The sequence below is a fragment of the Nannobrachium achirus genome (assembly GCF_963921795.1).
Source record: "Nannobrachium achirus genome assembly, chromosome: 2".
NCBI lineage: Eukaryota > Metazoa > Chordata > Actinopteri > Myctophiformes > Myctophidae > Nannobrachium > Nannobrachium achirus.
In genome coordinates this window covers 59203653-59231152 of record NC_137811.1, presented here as the reverse complement: position 1 = coordinate 59231152, position 27500 = coordinate 59203653, and the positions used below count along the sequence as shown (strand labels likewise).

Sequence of the window (27500 nt, the reverse complement as noted above, 5' to 3'; positions counted from 1 at the left end):
GAACCAGGAGATAATACAGGCTGGTTTCAAGAGAGGGAGGTTCGTCGACTGAAAGGGAGAACCGCAGTTGACGTGCACTTTCGTTCCCGCCTTTCACGTAACGATATCCCATGGCACGCAGGACAGGCCGACAACTTCCATCTCAGCCACGTTCGTGAGAGCGTTCACTGGAAAACCTGGCTTGTCGCGAGGAATTTAGATACATCGGTAGGACTATAGCCCAACAATGCAGATTTCTTAGTTTAAAGGTGATACACCATGCACGTAAAAAGTATTTGTCATATTGTTTATGTCCCAAAAAATTCTTCTTCAAAAACGGCCGTCGATGACGTCATCGACGGCAGCAAATCTGGACAGCCTGTTTTGAGAACCTGTGGGATGCTTTTAACCTCCGCCTTCCCAAAACCAGAGAAAGACACAATGGTCAGAAATGGGACTTTGTGAGGAAAGAAGGTGCTAGTGGGACCCCAAAAAAGGTTTTAAAATAGGAAAAGTGAAATTTCATGGTGTATCACCTTTAATGCAGATGTAGTCAAAACTGTCAAATAATTACTGATATATCAACCAAAGGTAATGCACTATCTCTTCCTATATCGCCTCAACTTCAAGCCGGATCCTTGCCCCTTGGTCCACACACTCGGAGTGGATACAATTTATTATCTGTATACCACAGTCTACACTGTAATATTCTGTGATAATCTAACTCAAGATAGATAAGACGGATGTATTATTATTTTTTTCCCGCTAAGCAGCAGCTGAGAGGAGAGCACAACGGCGCATTACTTTAAGCAACACAACTTATGCAGCTGCACCAGAACTTGCATCAAAGCCCTAATAATAATTATGATAAATAATTGCTCTTCCTTGCGTTAGCATGGAGTCTGTTCTCTAGAGACTAGAAGCTAAGTGACAAAGTCCATGGATGTAGTGGGAGTGCTCTGGTTGGCACACCAGGCTAGTGTATCAAATGTGGAGCTTTGGTCTGCCTCGCTCTCCCTCCCCGACCGTGTCCACGGGTGTGTCGCATTAACGACGAGTAACCTCGCGTCACCAGGCTTTCTGCTGGGAGAAAGCCTGGTCTTCGTTTACTAAACGGGTCGTTTGATCCAAACATTTTGATGGGTCATTTTGTATTCAAAACGGACTACACTTTGGCAGGAAACACCAAACCGGAAACGGTTTCAAACCAGTAAGCGCACGTGCAAGTCCGTTTTAACTACAGAATGATGTAGGACGCCATCCGCTCCCGACCGGATCAAAAGCCCGAAATTGGAAGCCAGCCCAGGCTAAACGACGAGTAGTGTATTTTGTGTTGTGTTTTATTGTCAATCTTGACAAAATCACAGCACATAACGGCGACGCTGCCATTAACAAGCGAGCATTCGTGTCAAGCATGCATGCAAAGGCAGGAGGTAAACAAAACACATCCAGTCAGCGCGCATCGCTATGACACGTGCATCAGACCAGTCTAGCAGTGTTTCTCAAACTGTAGTCAGCGGACCTGACTAGAGCCGTATGCATGCAAATCTGCGATGCATGCATGCACTACACAGACATGCACTCGTCTCCGTCAGACACTGTCCTCTCACATTTGGAAAACATTAACACTTATAAAGTTTTTGAACAAGTGATTAAAACATTTTGGGGGGGAAAACTTTAGAAAAATAAAAATACCAAAAATGATTTTTCGACTCGTACTTTTTGAGTCGCGGTGAGCATGAGTTGATTTTCGAGTCGATTTTCGCATCCCTAATCAAAACATTTGCCAAGTTGCCTGAAGAACTCAACATAGACCGCAGTGTGAATCCGCCCCAAAAGACCTGCCTGAATTACATTCGCTCTCCTCAGTCCTCTCCAGGCCACTGCAGCGGCCAGAAGAGCAGCTGTTTCCTATTATATTACTGTTGTATTGTATTGTATGTGGTGTAAAGCAACACTTGATCTTTTTTCCTCTTTTTTCCTGACAGTATAAAATTATTCGACGACAAGTCGCATTAACCCCTGCGACTCTACTTTTTAAATCCTGAGTCGAACACGGCCCTAATTCTAGCAAAGAAAAAAAAATGTGATGCTTCATGCCATGTTTAGACCTTGCAGATCTGCTACTTTTGATACTTGCCACACTGTAGTGTCCTGTGAACGATGTATCAAATAAACGTAACACTTTTCTCTCTCTCGACCCACAGTATTACAGACCACTTCAGTCTGTGGCCTGGGGGTTGACCCTGAACATGAATGTCGATGGCTTCAATCGTTTGACTACTGACCCAGGAATCACATGGAGCGATACAATCATCAGAGAAATGGACCCTCTCCCAGTGGCCATTCTGCAACAGACATCGGTTGCGAACGACTGGATGTTGCATAGTCGTACTTTCCCAATAGGGTAGTTCCAGTAAGTGTCGCAACTTATGTACCTCTTTGGTCTTCTTTTATAATTTTTTTTATTGTTTTCTTTCTTAACTCATTGAATGCCAGCCTATCACCACTAGAGGGCGCCCAGTGACCAGAGAATAATAGAGATATGCTGGTAATGCATGCCCAAGCCCTGGAGCCATGACTTGCCTGAACACTTTCCTTTGTGCATGTACAGGAAGAGGATGAAGTTAGCTTGAAGTTAGCTATTGGCTACCAAGCATTTTAGAAGCCTTATTTTCGTCAACTTAGCCATGATTAAACCTTGCACACCTCATGCATGGGAAAAAAACAGAGAAGAATGAGCTCTAAAAAATCCAATGCAATCCTGGATTGCATTGGAGTGGATTTGTGCAGTTTGTTCACAGCTTTCAAACAAAAAAATCCGATTGGAAATCCGTTCAGGCATTCTTGAGATAATCGCCATTATGTTTTACATGTTATGTAAACAAAAATGGCTGCCCTGTATGTTAGATGGGGTTGTATGGGGGTGGAACATGCAAAATCGCGATTGAAATCATGTTCACCAGATTTGATGGGGTCCAAAAAAAAAAAAAAAAAAAAAAAAAAAATCAATTTTTTTTTTTTTTTTTTTTTTTTAAAGCCGAACTTGTTCGGGATCGGCACTCTACGATACGCTAATAAAGCCGAACTAGTTCGGGATTGGCACTCAATGAGTTAATAAAGTACACATAGGACCACTATTGCCCATTAGTGTGGTCTGGTTGCAACCAGGCTGTATAGTACTTGTCTGACATTATTCCATCCATCTATCTTTCCTTCCTAGATAAGCATATTTTTGCCGCGCTACTCCCTTAGTTTTTGGTGGCACACACTTCGACCATATCTTGACTAGAACTCCACTCTGTCGAGGAGCCAACTTGCACCTTGTGCACAAATAGGCCGCGACGCAACATATACTCCACCAAATGCAGCACTTGCGCACTCTGCTGGCGCAAGTAATGAAACTAGACCACATTAAAGTGCACTCTGTCTATGAACCAGAGGAGTGACTAGAATTCCAGGGGTCACATACTATCAGGCATCACAGTTTGGTCTGCATTTGACTTTTAAACTATAATTAAGTGTGCCTGCCATGCAATGGCAACACACTTATTGTAATCCGCCATACTTAATTATAAGTAAGTAAGTAATTGTCTCCACCAGCCGAAGGCAGGGGGAGAGTATGTTTTCGCCCCTGTCTGTCTGTACGTCCGTCCGTCCGTCCGTCCGTCCTCCGAGTTTGTTAACAGCTAATCCCCGGCGCTGTTGGCCCTGTTGCTGCCAAAATGAGCGCAAACACTCCCTGGATGCAAATTCAGAACATCTGCCCCACATTTTTCAAATGGCCCTATTCTAGCGCCACCATGAGGCCGATATTTGCAAAACACATTTCTGTACACTACTCCTACAGATTTTCTCCAAAGATCACACAAATCGGTAGACAGTATCTCTACAGTCATGTGATCGACACAGATCTGTCTGATTGTCCATATTCCATCCTGGTTGGCTGATATTGGCTTAACCTCTTAACAGGTGCGGGCCCGCCGGCCGTTTGTCGACAAACAATCACGTTTAGACGAGCCTCTGTGTTACTTGCATTGCCAAGCTGTATACCATTTTAAAGCTAAGATTCTTGTGATTCCGAATCCGCAAGTCTCAAACCATTTGATTATAGAGCCGAAACTCACGCCGCTAACAACGCAGAAGTCCGACATAAACAAACAAACAAATATTCATAAATCTGCTGCTACTCACGTTTAGAGTTGGATTGTACTCCAACAACATCATATATTTCCACAACAATGATGTTCTTGTGTAGAGGAAGGGTAAACATGATAAAATCCATTGTTTGTACAAAGTCCAAACCACATTTTCTGCCAAGAAACCTCTGTACAACTATAGTCATGGATACAAGCGTGATGTCAGAGTATGACAATCTTTCACGTGTTTTTGCTTCTAACTCCAGTTCAGGTTTTCAGTTTTACAACTGAATACTATTAAAATAGCCTCCAAGCTCCACACAATGATTGACACTTCATTTCACCCAATTGGAGCTTCTAGTCCTGTCTCAGTCGTCTCCCAGTCGCCCAATAGCAACCAATAGTATGTTCTCAGAGGAGGTCCATGACTCCGTTTCCTGGCTCATATATTCAGCCAATGGCAGCAGGTTGTTCTGATGACTGGCACTTCTTATAGCCAATGAAATTCTCCACAAAATGTGTCTACTTTATTTTGGCTGAAGTGAAACCCTGCGTAACTACTGGCCGTGCGTAAATACGCAGCAGCGGCGCCGAATGTCAGACCAAGAGTGTTAGGGCTGTCAGTAAAATAAATAAATGAAATAATAATAATAATAAATAAATTAAAATAATAAAATAAAATAAATCCAGTCTATTAGCCCTTTTTTGACCTTTTTATATGATATATGCAAATGTCTCCAAATGAAAACGCATAAACATACACTTAGTAAAACATGTGTAAAATATTCATATTCTGTAGTTTTATCATGTCCTTTGAAATTGGGCTAGGTAAGGCTTCAAAATGTGTCCACATTGTGTTTTTGAGCTCCTATATGATAATAACAGTGTTATGCAGGCATCTATTTACTGAAAATATTTAGGCGAGGATTAAAAACCTGCTATTCCAGTAAGTTAAAACTTGCATTACTCTATGTCAGTTGCACACAGAGTGATTATTTCTTTCTGGGTAAAACTTCAAAATGTTTCCTTCAAAATGAGACCATGCCCAATGCATTACTCCAAATGGTTTTAAAACTACAATCAATCTTCTTTGGGTACGCTGTGTATTGGCGTTTTTTGCAAATTATACAGGACTAGTCCTTACCCGTTCAAAGATATGAGCTCCGAAATGATGTGCAGTGTGTGGGTTATGGGGTGTGCACTGTGCACACAGTATATGAGGGATGGAAAGTAACTTTCTGGTGCTTGCATGATAATATGTAGGCGCATCAATGTAAGAAATACCCATTCCGTTTAAAGGCTACAGAGATACTGTGTACCGATCTACATGACAACATCTGAAAGAGGGCCAGCAAACACCCCCCCCCCCCCCCCCGCCCACCCACACACACAACACACACACGCACGCACGCGCGCGCGCGCACACACACGCACACACACACAGAGCTGGTTAAACATGTTGCCCCATGCTAGATGCAGAATAGATATGCCTCATGCTAGATGCAGAATAGATAGTAGTTACACCATAAAAATGCTAATATACAGCATATGATTTGTGAAAGTGACAAACGGGCTTCACAGTTATGTCAGGTGTGTTCATATGCTAATGGTGATGCGATTTCAGATCAATTGCTCCAGCCACTGAGGAGAAACGCCGTGACAGACAGACAGACAGACAGACAGACAGACAGACAGACAGACAGACAGACAGACAGACAGACAGACAGACAGACAGACAGACAGACAGACAGACAGACAGACAGACAGACAGACAGACAGACAGTCACTCACTCACTCACTCACTCACTCACTCACTCACTCACTCACTCACTCACTCACTCACTCACTCACTCACTCACTCACTCACTCACTCACTCACTCACTCACTCAGACAGACAGACATTCGCAAAATTATAGTATAGATTGTTAACTGGATTGGTCCATTTTGGACAAAATGCCTCAAATCACAAACGCAGAGTGCAATTAACATGAAATCGCGCACACACGTTCCCACTAGGCCGAGGAAGAATGCCACTTTTTTTTTAAATCAGCCTCATGGTGGCGCTATAACAGGCCGATTCGTGGTTTTACCTGTAACTCCACCGATCAGTTTCAAACTTTGTAAACGCACTCCCTGGTTGCCAATTCAGAACCTCTGCACCACATTTTTCACATGGGCCTGTTCTAGCGCCACCAGGAGGACAATTTGTGCAAAACTACCTTTTGGCCAGTACTCCTACAGATTTTGTCCAAATATCACGCAAATCAGTAGACAGTATCTCTGCAATCATGTGATCGACATGGATCTGTCTGATTGTCCATATTCCATCCTGATTGGCTGAGATTGGCTTTCAAAGTTTGTAAGATTGATCCGTTTTGGACAAAATGACTCAAATCACAAACGCAGAGTGCAATTAACATGAAATTGCGCACATTCGCAAAAGGCCAAGGAAGAAATTACACTACAACATGTTCAAATCAGCCTCATGGTGGCGCCATGAAAGGTCTAAGATTGGTGAAGAACACATGTCACCCTTTTTACATTTGCCTATTATAGGACCACCAAGACGCGTGGCCTGGTGGAGACGTGCTCGGAAGAGGACTTCTTCTAGTTTCCTTTCAAATTTCGGCATGCAATATCTGCCGCACAATTTACGCCACCCCCGCAATATATACATCAAAACGTGCAGCTCGGCCAGTAATAGGTTGCCATTACTTTTCTTCCCGCGGCCAGTAATAGGTTGCCATTACTTTTCTTCCCGATCCATGTTATCATGGCGACATAATTCGCTAAAAACTACACCCCAAAAAAACATTGACTTTGAATGGGGGACTCAAACATAAACTTTGGTGCCACATAACTCTGCCATACTTTTTCCTAGCAACAATGATTTAAACTTTAAAACTCTTACACGACTTTGGACTGTTTCTAGCCAATAGCGACGAACTGTAATTGTAAAACTGTAAAAACCCCTCTGTCTTCCTATTGGCTGAGCTTTAAACAGCTTTAACTCAAGTTCACAGCATGGTACCGTCTTGAAACCTGGTGTCTGGACTCAAAAGGCCAGTATGGACTTAATGTATTACTTAAGCCCTGCTTCCTTAAGCCCCGCCCTTATCTTCCTACTGGCTGAGCTTTAAACAGCTATATCTCCAGTTTGCATCATGGTACCGTCTTGAAACTTGGTGTTTGGACTTAAACGGCCAATCGGGACTTATTACTTAAGCCCCACCCACTATTAATCCCCGCCCCTATCTTCCTATTGGCTTGGATTACTTGGATGGCCAATAGGAATGATATGTAATTGAGTAACCCCCACCCCCTCTGCCTTCCTATTGGCTGGGCTTTAAACAGCCATAACTCCACTTACCAGCACATTACTGGTCTAAAACTCAGTGGGTGGTCCCAACGGCTAACTGCTACTACCGCTAATGCTAAAAATGCCAATGCTAACACCAACCGCTACACAAGGTTGCACACACTTAGCGAGCTGCAGGCACTCTTAAAATTCTTAAAAATGTTCCTTTCTAGTGTAAGTTTTCTCTTCAACTCAACCCAATAGCATTTAGTGATGGGTGTTAAGTCCATACAGCTTGGTTAAAAATATCTTCCACTGTTTCTAACTGAAGTTAATTATAAAATGTGCATGTTGTCTTATTGGGCAGCCCTTCTACTGTAGCTCTCCTATACTTTTGAGCATGTAAAATAACGGATCTATAAGCTTACAACACGCCTATAGGTTTAAAGTGCTCATGTATAGAGAAACGAAGCCATGTGGTCATTTGTGCGTAATGTCGCCCTCTAGGGGGTTCATGCTGGTATTGTTTTGTATTCAAATCGCCATTGGGGAATTTGCGATCGCTACATATAAGGACTGTGTTAAAAAAATAAACACACCATGTGCGCGTTTCTGTCAGCGGGGGGGTTCTGCATAGTTTATGATGTTCATTCATATCTGATATAGCCTGTTGTAACTTGTTTCTAGCGTTTATTGTGTTACTCTTTGCGTAAATCTGTACATTTCCACCTTAGTCGATGCTTCATATCCATTTGGGTCAATCCGAGAGCATGGTGTGTTTATATTTTTAACACAGTTCTTATATGCGGTGATCGCAAATTCCCCAATGGCGATTTGAATACAAAACAATACCAGCATAAACCCCATAGAGGGCGACATTTCACGCCATTTCACGGAAGTGACATCACACTTCGCTACTGAATTAGCAGTGTTGTATAAAGTACTGGAAACCCATACTTAAGTAAAAGTACCGATATTCCACTTGAAAGTTAATCAAGTAAAAGTAAAAGTCACCGATAATATTATTACTTGAGTAAAAGTATGAAAGTAGCTCTCATTAAATGTACTTAAGTATCAAAAGTACATAGTGTTAAAATGTACTTAAAGGGATATTTCACTTTCAAAAAGACTTTTGGTAATTTTATCATCTAATCAGGCTTTTATGAATACCCTGAACAGTTTTTAATTAGCTTGATTGAATATTTAGATATTTGATGTAAATGTTACCAGGCCCTACAGGCCCAGGGCCTCTCCCCACACACACCTATTGTAACTTCAAACTTCATTTTAACCATGATAGATTCATTAAAAACACCCATTATTTTTTCTGGTGACTCATACTACCCTCCTAATATGTGAGCAGGCCGTGTTTTTTCGATAACTTTTTTCATTTATTTTTAATAATTACTTTGTTGTATTTAATTCTTTTCATTTTCCCAAGTAATTATAAAAAAATAATGAAAAAAGTTATCGACACGGCCTGCTCACGTATTAGGGGGGTAGTATGAGTCACTAGAAAAAAATAATGGGTGTTTTTAATGAATCTATCATGTTTAAAATGGAGTTTGAAGTTACAATGGGTGTGTATGTGGAGAGAGGCCCTACCACTGCTCCCTGTTGAAAGTGGAATATCCCTTTAAGTATAAAAGTAAAAGTAAAAAGTACAAGTAAAAGTACAAGTAAAAGTACAAAAAATATTTTCAAAGTGCCTACAAAAAATGTAGACCAAAATTTGACAATTCTCAAATTGTTTTATTATTAATAGGTTGGAACATTCAGTGACCCCTGGATACCAGAGGCACAAGCACACACCTACAGTAAGAACAACACATTTTGATCCTACGATGCAAAGGTTCAAATAGCACTGGGGCACCAAGTTCCCCAAAGCTATTTAAGATGTTTATAGATTAGAAGCTTTACACACCTGCTTCCGATTAATTCATTGTATAATTCCAGTTCACTGCGCATATTATGTAGGTGACAGGTCATTTCAATTGAGCTCTCACTCCAGTCTGCGCTGGACTGAAAAGAGTCGAGCAGGAGCAGTTCCCTATAGTTTAAACTAGGCTATAAAATGACACAATTGAATAGGCTATAGAATGGATCTTCAGACAAGAAGTTAATTGTGAATGAAAACGTAGGCCTGTGCTTTCTTCTTATTGTCCTCACCTCAAAGTAAACGCTGGATTATTATTTCTTCAAATTGACTGGATTCAATTCAACTTTTAAATGTAATGGAGTAAAAGTAAAAGTTCAGGGTTGAAAAAATATAAATAAAAGTACAAATTCTCAAAATTTACAGTAACGAAGTACTTGTATTTCGTTACTTTACAACACTGTGTATTAGTCACTTCTTTTGAGCTTGTTGTCATATTACTGGTTGTTTATTTCTCTTGCAAAATCTGTCAACACTGCTTGAAACACCTGTGATCTGTAAACCCTGTAGATGAATCTGACGAGGAGAGGAGAGGAGAGGATCGACCGACCTGGAACTAATTACCTCAACCTGAAGCCCCCCTCACCCCAAACAACCTGAAGCCCCCCCACATTTTTTCTTTTTTTCTTTTTGCAATTTTATAAAAGTAGTAGGAAAAGTCCACGAGCATAGGGAGGATTTCTTTTAATTTTTTTTGCCACCTGATTTTTCGGAATCCTTAAAGTGTATATTTTAAGAATCTGCCAGGAACAGGCTGAAATATCGTCCCAAGGGGTTAATTTTCACTTACTGAATTCACTTACTGAATCTGTAGCCATACAACTGCTGATCTGAATGAATGAATGAATGTATGGAGGTTTGGTAACACATTGTTAAAGTGTTAAAGTGTTTTGTTCAAACATAGGCAAATATGTTAACTTAAACGTATACCCTGTAGAGTTCCTCTTTAGGCCAACTTAGGGTGAATAGTAGTGGGGCTGGGCAGTTAACCGAAAATATTAAAAAAAAAAAAAAAATGTATAGGTTAATCGAATGCTTGTTAATCTTTTTTTCTTTTTTTAAACATTTTTTCTTTTCGGCTATATCAATGAATGATATGACACCAAAATATTAAAATAGATTTGTCATAATCTGGTACAAAATCGATTAGTCTTATGATTAACCACTGAATCCTGCATTATACTTAGTAAAGTATGTGCAATGGTGACCTCCACAAATGGTGCAAAAAAACAACTGAGGAGTAGAGACCGCTGTGTAATGCAAAATATTCGTTTTAATCTTCAAACTGATATTTTAGATTACTCGGCAAGTCGTTTCGATTACAAAATTGTGTTGTGATATTTGCTGTGTGATATTAATATTATCACTGTTGATTCTGCAGTGGTTTTGAATCATCACTGTAGACTGAGCCCAAGATGAGTGTGAGGTCTGCCAGTCAGCTTACAATATTAAAACCAAAATCTAAACCTAACACATCTGTTTTTGCATCTTTGAATTGTTTGTTTGCTGTTCTGTGCTCCAGTACTCTCCTGAGCTTGTAGGATTCACAGTTCACTGATAGAGACACCGGCAGAAGCCAGCATGTGGCTCCAGAAATAGATCTAACAACGCTGGATGATGATGAAGTGTTTAATATCATTTTAATCTGCTTTGGTGCTTTAAATAGCAGTGTGAACATACACACTGTCAGGTCTAAAAGGAGGAACCTCCTCTGTACCTCAGTGAATGAAGAGACATTGAACAATTATCCAAATATATGTACGGTATGTGTGCGTGCATGTGTGTCTTTGACATCTTAAGCTATTAGGCACATTACTTAGATTTAGATTATTCATATAATTATTAAAGCATATTTTTACTTTAGCTCCTTTGAGTATATTTTGATTTTTATCCTGTCTTGAGTTTTCTATCCTGATTGGATAAATGTATATCCTGACTTGAAAATGCATTTTCTGTTTAATAAAGAGCTGGAGAGACATGGAGACTCCTGTTACTGAACACAAACTCAATAGCAATGATGAGTACTACAGTATAAGAGTGTAAGAGTTATTTAACACTTTGTCCACAATCAGAGTACTTCTTCCACCTCTACTGCTACATTGTGATTATGTGGTGGTTGCACACTAAAAATTACCAGTTGGCATGGAGGAGTTGTGTCATTATGTGGTAAAGCTGCTCTCTCAGCAAGAGTCTGTCCCAAATTCAGGGTCCTCCTCTGCTGACAAATGCACATGCAGGTCTCTGTAGTCATATTTATGGGCACATTTTCACGTTGAGGACCCCCAAATTCATGTATGTATTTGGCTAATGCACAGACCCCTGTCTGAAAAGCTTTAACTCATTTTGCTGGGGACACCCTGGAGCCCCTCAATGACCCCTGGGGGTCCACCTTGAGAACCACTGCTTTATAGAACAGCTAGAACATGATACATTTAACCTTTTAGGAACATTGGGGTTCTATAGACGGGTTTCTTGTTTACAAACATTGAGACTAAATGCACAGCTGACTGTATCATGTAATCAATTCCGTCCAATCCCCAAACCTGTTGTTTTGGGGAGCGCTGGTTTCATTGGCTAATTTTGGTACGGACCCCTGCGCACGCATCTAGTTTTATCAGTGTAACATGGACCAGAAACCCGTCTATGGGAGTGAGGAATGCAATGTCTCCCTCTGTAGGTGCTTCTCTGAACTGAATGATGCAAGAGCATTCATGGTGTTTCACAAGATATTTGGTAATGAATAACTACTTTTGTTTTAATTTAGACCATCCCTATTAGACTTTTAGGACTAACAAGGTCACTCTACTTTCAACAGTACCTACTACCAATATATGGTACCCAAAGAAACATGTATGTCTTAGAAAAAATGATTTAATCACTGCATTAAACCATCAAGACTCTGGTTTCTTCCATGCATGCACATTTGTATTCGTGTTACAGGCAATGTCTGTATTTCCCAGGTGGTCATTTGCAATACTTAAGTTAAACACCTGATTGTTACACATACAGTACATTATGGCTGTCCATAAGGCATATTTGGCTGACTATACAATTCAAAATCTTAGCATTACTTATTTTGACAAAATGTAAGCAGCACTCTGACACTGGAAACATACACTGTACACATGTAGCCTATTTAGTGTAACATTTCATGTAAAAGTATGTACAAAACATCAATACAAACACAAATTAAATACATTCCTTTGGTTAAAAAACAATACAAAAGCCTCCCTGGATGTGTTTGGCAAAAGAGCGTCCGCTTGGGAAGCGGAAGGTTCCCGGTTTCTGTCCTGTCTCCTACTGGCTTCACGCTGAAGTGTCCTTGAGCAAGACATCCACTGACTGAACCCCTAAGTCCTCCCGAAGAGGGTGGTTTGTTGTATGGCTGTCTCTGTGAATGTGTGTGAATGGGTGAATGTAAGACACCAGCACTGCGTTACAAAAATAGCCGATTGTATATTTTTACCAAGTATAGATCAGGCATAAAGGTAACTTGATAATCAAACTGAGTGTGTGCCTTCGCCCAATGAGGCTATAGTCTAGACAGGTTTGAACAGGTGCTTCTGGGCAAAGGGCTTAAAGCAAAAACTAATCTCAAGTGAGTCCCGATCTGTGATTTATTACATTTGTGAAAGGAGCCCCCTCCCACACACTAGCGCTCTGTTTCCTAAACAATTAACAAAATAATATGTAGAATTATTATGTTTAGGTAATGTAATTGTAAACCGTTGTTCATACATAGAGCCAGCCAGTTAAAGAAATTGCAGATTGAGAGGCTTTAACCTAGCCTGGTAAACCCTCCCGGCCAAGGAATTCACATTTCTAGTCATGTACAGTCATAAAATATAATTCTAAGGCAGCATAACCCAATTTCCAAACATTCCAATTTCTAACTATTTTGCCATTATTGTCAGATCAATACCATAGTCATGATCTGATGATTTACCTTTAACTTTAACCATTACTTTTATGAAATATCCGAGACCATTTGAGTGTTACTGTATGTTGTGGATAGTGGCGTGATCAGGATCAGGATGGCGTGATCAGGATCAGTTTCGAATGACCTTTTTTCCTTTTTTCTTAGACCACTGGGCATACCCGAAGTGCCCCCTACTTGAAGCAGTAGGGTACTTGACAGGGCGTCAGGTATCTGACACCTTGGGGGTGAGAATGTGTTGATGTATCATGTAACTATTTCTAGTTTATCGTTTATCTTATAAAATGACTGAAATCAGTTGTGAAGACCGTTTCCTTTTTGTCCTTCAAGTAAAATCACAACTTATCACATAGATGCCGGTGGGGTTACCTTACAGTTCATGGTGGTCAAGTTGCAACAGAGTGATAAGATCGCCTCCGATCACCTCTTCAGTCCCCTCCCTCGGGGTCCAACCTGGGCCCACGCACCACCTCCTCGCTGTGGTGGGAGGAACCGTCCGCCTCCCCGTGAATCTCAGTGCCGTAAAGCTCGTTGTCCACCATGGGCGGACCATGGCTCGCGGGTCTGTTTGGCAGCGGAGGCGCCTGTTGAGACTGGGGCACATACGACTGGTAGACTCCAACCTTCATGTGCTCCGCGTCGCCCCCCGTTGAGCGCGACGGGCCGGGCAGGTCTGTGGGGCCCGTGAAGGGCTGGTAGGTGTCCACCTCCCCATAGACTTCCATCTCCGAGTCCTCGCCCTTCTTCAGCAGGTGTGTGTAAACGAGCTCGTCCTCGATGGAGGCGTAGACGTGCGACTCGTTGTCTTCCCGTGACTTGGGGAAGCCGTTGGGCCCCGGAAGAAAGCTGGCGCCATTAGGGTTGTAGATGGACACCTGGTGGCTCAACTTTTTCTTCTTTTTCCTGTTTTGTATGAAGGATGGAAGGAGGAACAGTATTTAGAAAACTAAGATCTAATAGGTTCGTGTACCCAAATAGCAGAAATTATCATCTACTGATGATTCATTCTGAAGTAATTACTTGATTCTATTAGGCCAGAGGCTGTTTTTCAGAGAAAAAAAAACATATTCAGTATTTGTCAGGGACAGACTTAAAAAGTTCAGAGTATTACAATACAGACACATCCCTTTGAGAAGGAAATTGATTGAGTAAAGTAGACAATCTAGTATCAATAATCATTTACCAATATGAATGTATGACGATCAACTCTGCTGTGAGGTTAACAGAAAACAATGCACTGTGAAGAGGAAAACAACTTGATGCAAAGCATTGTTTTTAACCACATGGCTCGTCGTTTATTATCCCTTACTTATGGGTTTTTAAGTAAGTACACAGCAATAGCTGATAATAACTACAACTTCACTAAACTAACTTGTGATAAACATTGCTCATCAATAACAATACAAAGTCTAGCCGATGATGACGCTCTCACCTGATCACCACACAGACCACTGCTAGTATAGTGATGGTAAGAACACACAGGACTGCCACCACACTCAGGACGATGGTCAGGATCAGGTCTGGTTGAACAAACAGACAACAGGGTTTTGAAACTGTAGTAGTTAATTTAGCAATTTAGTTTTATCTATATACCGGTAGGGGCTTAAGCCTCTCTCTCTCTCTGTCGTACAATGTACAGTGAAAACAGCAGATCTATAAGCTAATATGAATGCCAGGTTTAGAGTGGTTCATCGTGCAGCCCTAATTTAATGTCACTTTAACCCTCCCCATCCCCAGGTGAAATGTTCTCTCACTCTTGTTCTTCTGCAGGGTGATCTGGGAGATGACGCTGAACTGTCCCGACTCAGGCATACAGTTGGACATGTTGAGGTAGAACGTCTCGTAGACGAGGATATCAGAGGTGGCCTCGTCCTCCCGGCGGCTGTAGATCTCCTCCGGGGAGCTCAGGCCCCGCACCCCAATGTTAGTGTGCCGGTTGCCGCACTTGGGCCGGCTGGCGTTGGCAAACTTGATGCTGGCTTCCATCTTGGCCGGCACCGAGACGATCCAAGCCACTGTGGAGTAGGGCTTCATGCCTGCCGGCCAGCCTGGCGTGGCCAAACGGGTGGTGGTGCCTTTCTTGGGAGATACAGTGAATATGTATCTCTCTGTAAGAATGGCCCGAGAGACAAACAGAAATTGAAAAATGAATCAAGGCACTTTGAAGGCTTAAGACCAAATGAAATGGCTTTTGGTGAAAATATTGTGAAGTATTTCCTAGTGAAACAGGAGCAAGGTTGGTGTCTCAGCCAATCACAGTCTCAGCTAATCATCCTGTATACCCTCAGGCCATGGGATCTAATGAGAAAATAACACACACTACAATAAGGCAGCGCCAAATCATGTTTGTTACTGTACTGCCTATTTCTCACCTCAAATGTTTATATCAAGGATAACAAAATATATATATTAAAAAAAACATACGCATAATTAACGCTTGAATTATCAATTCATTTATAGTCCCTGGTTGAAAATGTTTCACCAGTTTTGAAATCTCACCATCAATCTCCTTATTGAAACGGGCATTTAGCAGTGACTGCGACGCCACCAGCTCTTTGTCCCCCGACCTGGAAACTACGACGGACACGTTGCTGTGGATCTGCATCTTCTGCACGGGCCCCTGAGGGCAAAACTGGCCCACAGAAGTGCCGTCGTCCTCTGAGATTTTGAGACTTGCGCTGTTGTTGCACCTGAGGAAGAATTGTGGTAGAATCACACCGTATATTGTTATGTTGCTCAACTTTTGCCTTATGATATGTTCTGAGTCTGACCATCTGATCATTCCTCTCTTATCTTTGCATATTGTCTCTGTCGGGTGGAAACCTCATGTTACTTTATCAGGATTCAAATAAAAAAATAGCAAAGGTAGCAAATCAAAACCTGTTGCTTCGCGCCACGCTTCGAGCTTATGGATCTGCTACTTTTGATGCTTCTGTGCGTTGCTGTAGTATGATCAAGTAGGGCACCAATTTACGAAAAAACACAACAAGTTAAGAATATGGAGATAAGAGGTCTTTGCCCCGACAGCAACGATATACGGTACTCTCTTTCCCTGCATTCTCCAAAGAACTACTGTACCACCACCCTGAATGTTTAATGCCCTTCTCCCATGATCTGTATTCTGATGTATTATTGGCTGTGCCCACAGAAAGCGCTTAATGAGCAATGAGCATAGGAGTGCTTTGTACTGTATATCATGTGCGGAGCGCTTGCATGTATAATTTATTGCCACCCGCAATGTTTGAACCTATCTTTGCTGTGTGCTCAAACGTCCTGTCATTAGCGTCATGAAGACAAACAGCTTAGGTGAAACAATGTAAACATGGACATCTCATGGTTGGTTGTGGTAACGATTCAACGTCAGGTTGTAAAGGACTGGGTTGTCAGACACAGACGAATGAGCAGCGTTCCTCTCCAAATGTTAATCTCTTTGCCATGGAAAAGCTTGAGTTGTGGAAAGCAGGTATCTTGACTATTCAAGACCTAAATAAAGATGGTGTGTTAAAATCATTCCAAATAACTACAATCTAAATTTAGTTTACGGCAATCTAATTTTGTTATTTGCAAGTCAGGAGCTACATTAACTCTGTCCCAGAATATAGAACTGGTTTGAGCATGTGTCCCAACCATGTAGAATCTATCCTAATAAAGGCATCAACTCTCCCCAAAAACTGTCAGCTTTCGTTACGAGAGTCATGTCTACTAATAAGTATGGAAAATCGGAAAATCGTTTTCAACTACAAATAGACAAGGGGGTATTGCATAACATATTATTCAACGCAAAGACAATAACGTGCTCAAACAAGTCTTATGAAACCTAATATAAAATAATACACAAACTACAGTACGTCTCCCCTAGCCTGATTATCAGACTGAAGCTGCGTGTCTGCTCAGAGAGAGGCCGGGGTCTATGGGCTGGATCCTGGCTACTGTATGTCTCCCTACTAAATGGCTGAGCTGTATATGGGAGAGATGTTGTTGGCAGCAATATTGTGATGATTATTATATACTGTATTTGGTGTGAATAGATATTTTATGATTTGTCTTCCTTTTGTTCTCATTTCTTTATTGTATTGTTATGACTAGAGGTTCGCGGCCCTTCGGGCCGCTCACATCTAGAGATCGCGCCTGCTTCGCAGGCGCTCACAGCTACGTTGCAGCAGTGATCCACCCACATCCATCCATCCATCCACATCCATCCATCCATCCATCCATCCACACATCCATCCATCCATCCACATCCATCCATCCACATCCATCCATCCATCCATCCACATCCATCAATCCAGGCATCCATCCATCCACATACATGCATCCATCCACATCCATCCATCCATCCATCCATCCATGCATCCATCCATGCATCCATCCACATCCACCCATCCATCCATCCATCCACATCCATCCATCCATCCACATCCATCCATCCATCCATCCATCCACATCCATCCATCCATCCATCTGTCCGTCCATCCATCCATCCATCCACATCCATCCACATCCATCCATCCATCCATCCATCCACATCCATCCATCCATCCACATCCATCCATCCATCCATCCATCCACATCCACCCATCCACATCCATCCATCCATCCACATCCATCCATCCACATCCATCCATGCATCCATCCATCCACATCCATCCATCCATCCACATCCATCCATCTGTCCATCCATCCATCCATCCACATCCATCCATCCATCCATCCATCCACATCCATCCACCCATCCACATCCATCCATCCATCCACATCCATCCATCCACATCCATCCATCCATCCATCCATCCATCCACATCCATCCATCCATCCATCCACATCCATCCACATCCATCCATCCATCCATCCATCCACATCCATCCATTTGCATCCATCCATCCATCCATCCATGCATCCATCCATCCACATCCATGCATCCATCCATCGATCCATCCATCCATCCATCCATCCATGCATCCATCCACATCCATCCATCCACATCCATCCACTTACTGTACTGTACTTTACTGTACTCTACTGTACCTTACTTTACTGTACTCTACTGTACTCTACTGTACCTTACTGTACTGTACTTTAATGTACTCTACTGTACCTTACTGTACTGTATTGTAATGTACTCTACTGTACTTTAATGTACTCTACTGTACCTTACTGTACTGTACTTTAATGTACTCTACTGTACCTTACTGTACTGTACATTAATGTACTCTACTGTACCTTACTATACCTTACTGTACTGTACTTTAATGTACTCTACTGTACCTTACTTTACCTTACTGTACTGTACTTTAATGTACTCTACTGTACTCTACTTACTGTACTGTACTTTAATGTACTCTACTTTACCTTACTGTACTGTACTTTAATGTACTCTACTGTACTCTACTTTACCTTACTGTACTGTACTTTAATGTACTCTACTGTACTCTACTTTACCTTACTGTACTTTGCTGTACTCTACTGTACTCTACTGTACCTGACTGTACCGTATTGTACTGCACTTTGCTGTACTCTACTGTACCTGACTGTACCGTATTGTACTGTACTCTACTTTACCTTACTGTACTTTGCTTTACTCTACTGTACCTGACTGTACCGTATTGTACTGTACTTTGCTGTACTCTACTGTACCTTGCTGTACCGTATTGTACTGTACTTTGCTGTACTCTACTGTACCTTGCTGTACCGTATTCTACTGTACTATGCTGTACCTTGCTGTACTGTATCTTACTGTACTGTAATCTACTGTGTCTTACTGTACCTCTCTCTCTCTCCCTCTCTCTCTCTCTCTCTTCTCTCTCTCCTCTCTCTCTCTCTCTAACCCCCCCTTCCCTCTTGAAACCCGATACTTTCGTGATGATAGTGACAAACTCACTCTACAGAGGATTGCGCAATAGGTATTGCGAAATAAGCATACAAACACAAACTGTACGGTAAATATGCATTTTGAAAAGTTGACACTAAGTGGATTACGTTCCGCATAGCATGCAGTATATATTTCTGTAATAATGGTGACTTCAAACATGACCGAATGTCGGGAACCGCCGAACAAAATCTGTCTTTGGCCGTCTTGAGTTGGTGTTGCTGAGATGTGTTGTCATGCTCGTGGAGTATCGTGGAGTATAGTATTCTGTGGACACTGCTCCCTAAACTTGGAAGTGTCTAAGACTCAGTTTCACCTCAACAATTACTAATTGATGCAGAATTCTGGACACACCTTTGCTCTGGCAGAGACTGCTGCAGGCCGGTAGAAGCGGACGGCCACAGTTCCACGGTGCCGTGGAGCGGGGGCCGCAGGGTCCACGTCATGCTGCTCAGCGGGGCGGGAGGGCAGTTACGGAGGTCAGGCACAGTCAGGGCGAAGGCGCTGGAGCATCCTCTGAGCTCAGGACATTCTGGAGAAATGACACACACACACACACACACACACACACACACACACACACACACACACACACACACACCTTAACAGTGGTTTTCAAACCGTGGTTCTGTGCCCAAGGCACACCAATTTCTTTTATAGTATATAACTTGCCTCTGTATTGGTACATCTTGGAGCTCACCTGAGATCCAAGATTTCCTATGCATTCGTGCAAATGGTAAATAAAGTCTATTCTATTATTTTCGGCACCCATTAATCTCTGGGAGGGGGGGGAGCTTTTATGACTTTATTGATAGGACAGTAGACTGACAGGAAATGGGGAGAGAGATGGGGAGTGACATGTTAACACAAGGGAGAAATACACACACACACACACACACACACACACACACACATATATATATATATATATATATATATATATATATATATATATATATATATACTCACGCAGTTAACTGCAGTGTGAATATAGTATGGCTAAGCTAGGCTAGAGTGACACGCTGTCAAGTCCTAGGGAGCCCGGACCACCATGCTGGGGGCCCGGGCCTATTCTATTCTATTCTATTCTATTCTAAATGAGTGGGCACAAAGTACTGAAGTGAGCGGTGCATTAGAGCAGTTCATTTCATTAAGCCTGTGTGTGTATGAGAGTATACTCATACTCATACTGTACATACCGTAGTTACATAATGCTGCGTATATAGTATACATAGTTACATACACACTTAGTCAAGTTTGGGAGCGTTTGCATCGTTCAAAAAAGTAAAAAAATCACAATCAATCAATTCGTATAGTTGTATTGTAATGTGTGGTTGCAATCCCAAGGCACAACTGGACTTGACTCACAGGCGGCACACCGTTTGGGAAGCTCTTCTTTAGAGAAATCATATCAGAGGATGAGTTGGTAGGAGTAGGACCAGAGAGTCACATTGAAGAGTGAAACTGTGATTCCAAATCAGCGAATGAAAAAGTCTAACTGTTTCCTCGAAAAGGTGATACACAGTACAGTATATCACAGATAATAATTGCATGACAATTAGGAAGACCTATGATGCCATGAGCAGTAAATGACACAAAGCGGTCGCTTTGTGAGCTTGTGTGTGAATACATAGAGCTAAAAAGGTATATGAGTCATAGCAGAAGTTTGTAACGTTGCTGTTATGTGTGACATGAGTCACACAGGTGGTCAACCGCTCACGCCATGGAGCTGTGATTTGGTGATCCAGTCTGATACTGTACCTACAACTAGAGCCTGACTGAACCCGATTGTGGAGATTCTATTCCTTGAAAAGTCTTGAAAACAAGTCCATGCGTGCCATAGTATTTTGTGTCCTCTCCAACTCTTAAGCAAACAGAAAATATGTCCTGCCAGGAAAGAGAACTTATACCACTGAGCTGTGACCATTTAGCTAAAAATCAGGACTCATCGGCTGCATAATTGCAGATATACAGATGTCGGATTTCGGGGTATTGCTTTTCAGAAGTTGCGTGATGTCATTTTCTAGTTGAACCGGACCTTTCTGATAAAAGGTTTGGTGGTCGGAGACAGTATGGACAGCCCTTTACTACAGCCCAGTGTTAACACTTGACAGCACATTTTGTTATAGTCTTTGAATAAAATTCCATTTAATTTTAGACATATTTTAGTCAACTGAAATGTTTTAGTTTTAGTCTAGTTTCTACGACTAAATATAAGATTTTAGTCGACTAAATCTACAGTTGATTTTGGCAGGCCTTGATGGCATCGCAAAGGCCTATTTTATACTTTGTTGCTCACAGCGCGTCACAGCACAGCGCGTTGTGAGCTTGTAGATCCGCTATTTTCAGAGCGCAACCAAAGATAAAATGACTTGTCTTTTAGTTCTACTGAATCTCTTCTCCACTAGTCCCTCACTAATAGTCTTAGTTTTTATTTGTTGACAAAATAGTCAATATATTTAGTCTTAGTTTTAGTCATCATAGCTCAGTTTTTATTTAGTTTTCATCAGTGAAAAAAGGTAGTCGCCAAACATTATTCGTCATAGTTTTAGTCTGCGAAATTAACCCTGCTAAAGCCACAAACAAAGAACAGTAGGAGGGAACAAGTTACCTATGATTTGCCTGGCGACTATGAGAAGGTCTTCGGGGTAGCAGTCCTGGAAGGACAGTTGGGCCCGCTTTCCTGCCGGGACACTGATCTTCCCCTGGGGGACGGAGTCCATCTGCATCTCACAGTCAGAGTCCGGTGTGGTCTTCTCAATGTTCAGAGAAAGGCCCTTCTTCTTGGTCAGGTCGACGCTGCACTGCACTGCACATGATAATAAGAAACACATCAGAGGTGTGTGTGTGTGTGTGTGTGTGTGTGTGTGCGTGCGTGTGGAAGCCCGACGCTGCCAGCCATGTAGCACAGATTTGCAACGCCGGAGCTCCCCTAAGTTAACCAATGAGAGTTCATATAAAGGCCACGAGGCAATGTGTCATGGTGACATCATCCTGTACGATGTTCTAACATGCAAGGTTGTCATCAAGAGCATCTCAGTCACACCAAGAATCAATGCTTGCTGCTATGGTATGTTGCAATATCTCAAATACATTCTCCTGACCACGCATACTGTCATACTTTTGTATGACAGTGCATTGAGTGCAACACGAAAAAAAAGAAGAAAAAGAAGAAGAAGAAGCAATATTATAGCTCACAGTGCGTAGCGATGTGATGTGTTATGAGCTTGTAGATGTGCTGTTATTGTATTGTGTCCACCTATACTCCCACGTCCCCAAATAGAGACACCAGGGTAAAAGTGAGTCTGTGGGATTTAAATGTAATAACAAGTGTGTGACTAAATAACTGGTATCCATTTGGAACACAAGTTTATTTTCACATGTACTGAAAGGACTGGTTTTGGACATAAAGCGATGATAATGTTTCCAATACCAACGACAGTATCGCATGCTTTGCAGTGGTGTACTGTAAAGTATTTAAGTACATTTACTGGACTTAAGCACAATTTTGAGGTATTTTTACTTTACTGGAGTATTTCCAATTTTCTGTACTTTTACTTGTACTCATTTCAGAGGCAAATATTGTACTTTTAATCCACTATAATTATTTGAAAACGTTACTAGAACTTCACTGCTTTGCAAACCTGGGAATAGGGCTGTCACAATTATTACATAATCGTCTAATCGCAATTATTTGACATAAGCGCGATTATTTGTCATAATCGTCATAATCGTTTCCATGTTGTTAAAGTAAAAAAATAGTGGAAATAACAGATCTACAAGCTCACAACGCGTCGCGATTGTAGATCGGCTATTTCCACTATCAATCTTCTTTTTTAAGTATAAAGTTGTCAAATATGTCAGTAATTTCTTTGTATATTTAGGTTATGTGTCATATCTACCATGTGCAACTTCAAAGCCTGGAAGCCAAACAGAAATGTAATTGTGTCAACGACAAAAACACAATTAAATCGTCAATCGCAATTATTTGAGAGAAAATTAATCGTCATGTAAAATGTCCTAATCGTGACAGCCCTACCTGGGAAGCTTGTCCTGAGAGCAGAGACCTTGAAGTGAACAGAGAGTCCGGGGGAGTTGGCGCGGCTCCTGTCCATGTCACAGTTGCTCAGGGTCAAGGAGAAGTTGCCCCGTATGGGCGTTGCCTGGCGGGCTGCGAGCTCCAGCACGGACGCCCCTCTGCCCGGCGGTGTGCCCACCGTCAGGTACTCCATGGCAGCCCGGCTCTTTCGACACCGGGGCTGCGTGTGGTTCACAAACTGAACTGTGGCACTGTGTTTGGCCGCGACCTGAATGTCCCACTCCATCACAGCGTCATCTGGAAGACTGTCGGGGTAGTTTGGAGACAGCAGCTCTGAAGAGGAGGTCCCCTCTTTTAAAACCACCTGGATACTGGCGAGTGCTGCAGGTAGAGAAGGAGGAAGTGAATGAAGACTGTCAGACTAGGTTAATGCACCGTATGTTTGTTTTGTAAAAAGAACAGAGGGGGGGCCATTGTCTTAACTAGTTAAGCCCTATATACAGTATACTTTGTCGTACGACAAGTAGTTCCCAACAAGCTACAATGCAATGCGTTTTCAGCTTGTAAAACTGCTATCTTGGAATTGAAAAAATATATGACATACATTTTAAATTAAATTGTGAAATAATTAAACATTAAATCAAACATACAGTATTTGACAGTCTACATTCCCCAAAAGGAAATTAGTTCAGTCTAACCAGAGGTAGGTAAAACATATCCATATAAAGATGAATGACCAGAGGGGGGATATCAAATGCAGATTCCCCGAACCTACTGTACCTGACCTGGGGTCCACTTGGACCTCTGGTGGCAATGAGAGCAATGCTATAAATAAATTGCGAGAGCAAAGCCATTTTACAAACTCACATTTGATTTTCTCCCCGACGGACACGGGAAACAGTGCAGCTTGCAGTTTCTGCTTGGCCAGCACTTTCAGGGAAAACCGGCCCTGGTTTTGCACCTGAGCCCCGCGGACGGCTCCGTCTCTGCAGTAGGTTCCGATGGCCACCACCTGCCCAGGCGGCCGGAGGGCCTCCAGGATGTACGTGTGCTTGTCCGGACAGCTCTGCGTGGGCTCAATCTGCCGGAGGCCCGTCTTGGTGAAGTCTATTCGGAACGCCGGGACCGTGGAGGAGGAAGTCAGGTTCCAGGTGAAGATGCGGTCGAAGTCCGACAGAGGAAGGGAGCCCGGTGTTTCAATCAGGACGATCCCGTCACAGAGCTTTGAGGTGCACTCTGGGAAGAGAACATGGATTCAAGCCAAATGTAATGACAATGTCCTAATGTGTGATTTGTGAATAGGGCTGTCACGATTATGACAATTACATTTCTGTTTGGCTAGAAGGCTTTGAAGTTGCACATGGCAGATATGACACCTAAATATACAAAGAAACGACTGACATATTTGACAACTTAATACTTAAAAAAGAACATTGATAGTGGAAATAGACGATCTGAAAGCTCACATCGTGTTGCATCGCGGTGTGTTGTGAGCTTGTAGATCTGCTATTTCCACAATTTTAGAAAATTGTGATTATGTCAAATAATTGTGATTTTATGATTATGTAATAATTGTGACAGACCTATTTGTGAAACGGTAGGAAATGAGCCCCCACCCACACTAGCACTGATTCCTAAACAAGTACCACCATGTGTAAAAGTATGATGTTTTAGTAATATTGTTCCGGCTGTTCTACATCCTGCCAACCAGGTGAATAAATCACAGATTGAGGCTTTAACCTTTGCTTTTATGTGAAATAACCAAGATCATTACGATTTTATGGAAGTCGTTTCTGAACATATTGCTATTTTGATCTTATATATAATCTTACAATAATTGAATATAGCCGATCTACAAACTGACAGCTTGTAGATCAATTATGATACTTTATATCATATCATTTAGGTAAGATAACCATTAACCACTTGAACCCCAGCATCCATATTCAATGGGGAACATTAGGCAAGAATAGCCAATCTAAAAGCTCACAACGTGTCGCAATATGATGCACTGTAAGCTTGTAGATCGGCAATTTTTGCCAAAGAGATTTGGTGTAGTAAAGAGTCAAATCAATTTTATACTTCATCACATGACAGTGTTGCACTTGAAAATAGTCGATCAACAAGCTCACAATGCGTGGCATCCCTCGCATTGGCCTACAGAGCAGTCAGCTGATAAACACATACTTATGTATCTTAGAATTTCCACGGCGAATACATCCTGAGGTCTGGAGCAGTTGAACTCCAGAGAGGCAGCGCCGGCGTCGCTCAACCGCACAGACGCACCACATTGTGGAGAGCGTCCCTGATCGGCACATACGACGCACGCCGACCCTCTGACCTTATTACTGATGGCAACGATAGAGCCCCTGTCAGGGCTGATGGTCAACTTCTGGACTCCTGGAATGGAAGGGGAAAGAAACAGGACAGTAAAAACACATGGATGAAAGCAAAATAAAATATCACGACTGAAAAGCATTCAAATGTTGTGTCCGAGGACCACCCCCTGGGGAGCGTGTCGCCGTTACTACATGTCATCTTTTCGACACCCGACTCTTAACCCTCACCCTAACCCTAACCTCCGTGGAGTGAATCGCTAACCCTCCAGTCAAAATGATGGTCGTTCGAAAGAGCGTGATTTCCCCCACCTCCAGGGGGTCCCCACATTATTTGGGGACTTTTAATACCATGGTTAGGGTTTTTAATACCTAAATTTATCTGTGGAAGTCAACAAAATGGAATACCTCAACTGTAAGTGCTTATGAGGGTTGGGGCTCCTCCGTTCAAATATTATTATTTGGGGGGTTGGGGCCTAAAAAGGTTGCGAACCACTGCACTAGGGCTTCAAATGGACCCATAAGGTTCTGTAACTCTGAGAGAGTACAAATAGAACCCAGTGGAGTGGACACGTTAGGGTCCATACAGACCCATAAGGGTCCATTTGGGCCCCTGAACCTGACATTGAGAACCAGCGGGCTATGTCATTTCCTTGATCATCAGGGAAAATTTGATTGGAAAATCTGAACAATAGTTCACTTTGAACCGGTATCGCTGAGAGTGTCTTTGAGCAAGGCACTTAACCATTTGACCCCCAGCATTCCTGTTCTAGCCTAAGATTGACATATTTCACATATTTCACTTTCTGTTAAAAAAGAGCCGATCTACAAGTTTACAACACATCGTGTTGTGACGAGATTTAGACTGTAGAGACAAAAAAAGAAGGGCCACCAAGGATAGACCCCTTGTCAATTACGTACAGAGGGTTTTGGTTAACCCCCGATAGTCCGGTGTACAGTAGCTGATAAGTAGCTGATAAACGGCCAACAGCTATTTATATCTGGGATACAGTCCCTTTTATACAGATATTTGACCTCACCTGCTAAATTCTTATTCCGGTCAGTGTCAACACAAATATAAAGATTCCTTGGCCCCATTCATGGGCCAACATGTGAGGAGAGCTGTACAGTAAGTACAGTAAGCCTTCCAAGCCATGTAATGGAATAGTATCTCAGTCTGGTCTTAACTTACGGCAACTTGATTCAATTATTTAACGTGTTGGAGATACAGTTTGTTTTAAGGGGGGTTTGCATTTGCTCTGGGCTGTAAATGAGTTCAGAATCAGAACATACATTTTCTGATCATTAAGGTCCAATATGTGTGTTATACTATTCTGTTGTAACAAGCTGGCTGCTATGACTGACTGCTGAGCGCTGAAGCCATGGCTTCACTCCCTCTATGACTAATAAGCCTTTACCTCTTGAACAAACAGGCCAGGACACGTGTGCACACACACACACACGCACACGCACGCACACACACACACACACACACACACACACACACACACACACACACACACACACACAGCAACTTATGAGCAAAGATAGTTTACATAGTCTATTCTCTCATACACACTAACCCTGTTCACACTATTATCTCATCGTTAATCCCTCAATAATGGACATGTTCTATAGACATTTAAAAAGCTAAAAAAGGCTGTCTATACCAAAACATCTTTTCAGTCCATTTCATAGTAATAAACTAATATAAACACGCCTTGGAGCTACCGATACTGTGTATAATTAAATAACTAAACACTGCTATGGGTAGATTCGTTTTCAGTTCCATTTTGAGTTATTTTGTGGTGATACAGCTTGTTTTCCTGTCGTCCAGAGGATGACTCATATAGCCTATACGTGTTTCACAGCCTTTCACAAGACTGACATTTTTGAGCAGTGCTCATGAACAGGAGCGTATAGCTCCAACATCTGGCTTTGTTGATGGGAAAAACTTGTTAGAAAATGT

General features: G+C 42.1%; 1 protein-coding gene across 1 annotated transcript in view; it reads right to left on the bottom strand.

Annotated features, from left to right (window-relative positions):
* Positions 1-13718: 13718 nt before the first annotated feature.
* Positions 13719-27500, bottom strand: part of LOC308299291 (CUB domain-containing protein 1-like) — a gene marked incomplete at both ends in the record, with an annotated part of 15202 nt that continues 1420 nt past the window's right edge. Inside the window, 9 exons of the mRNA XM_080743037.1 lie at positions 13719-14193; positions 14723-14810; positions 15045-15398; positions 15790-15980; positions 19511-19688; positions 21768-21965; positions 23196-23576; positions 24063-24431; positions 25383-25595. Coding sequence (XP_080599163.1) covers positions 13719-14193; positions 14723-14810; positions 15045-15398; positions 15790-15980; positions 19511-19688; positions 21768-21965; positions 23196-23576; positions 24063-24431; positions 25383-25595 — 2447 coding nt within the window. The remainder of the gene's footprint in view (positions 14194-14722; positions 14811-15044; positions 15399-15789; positions 15981-19510; positions 19689-21767; positions 21966-23195; positions 23577-24062; positions 24432-25382; positions 25596-27500) is intronic.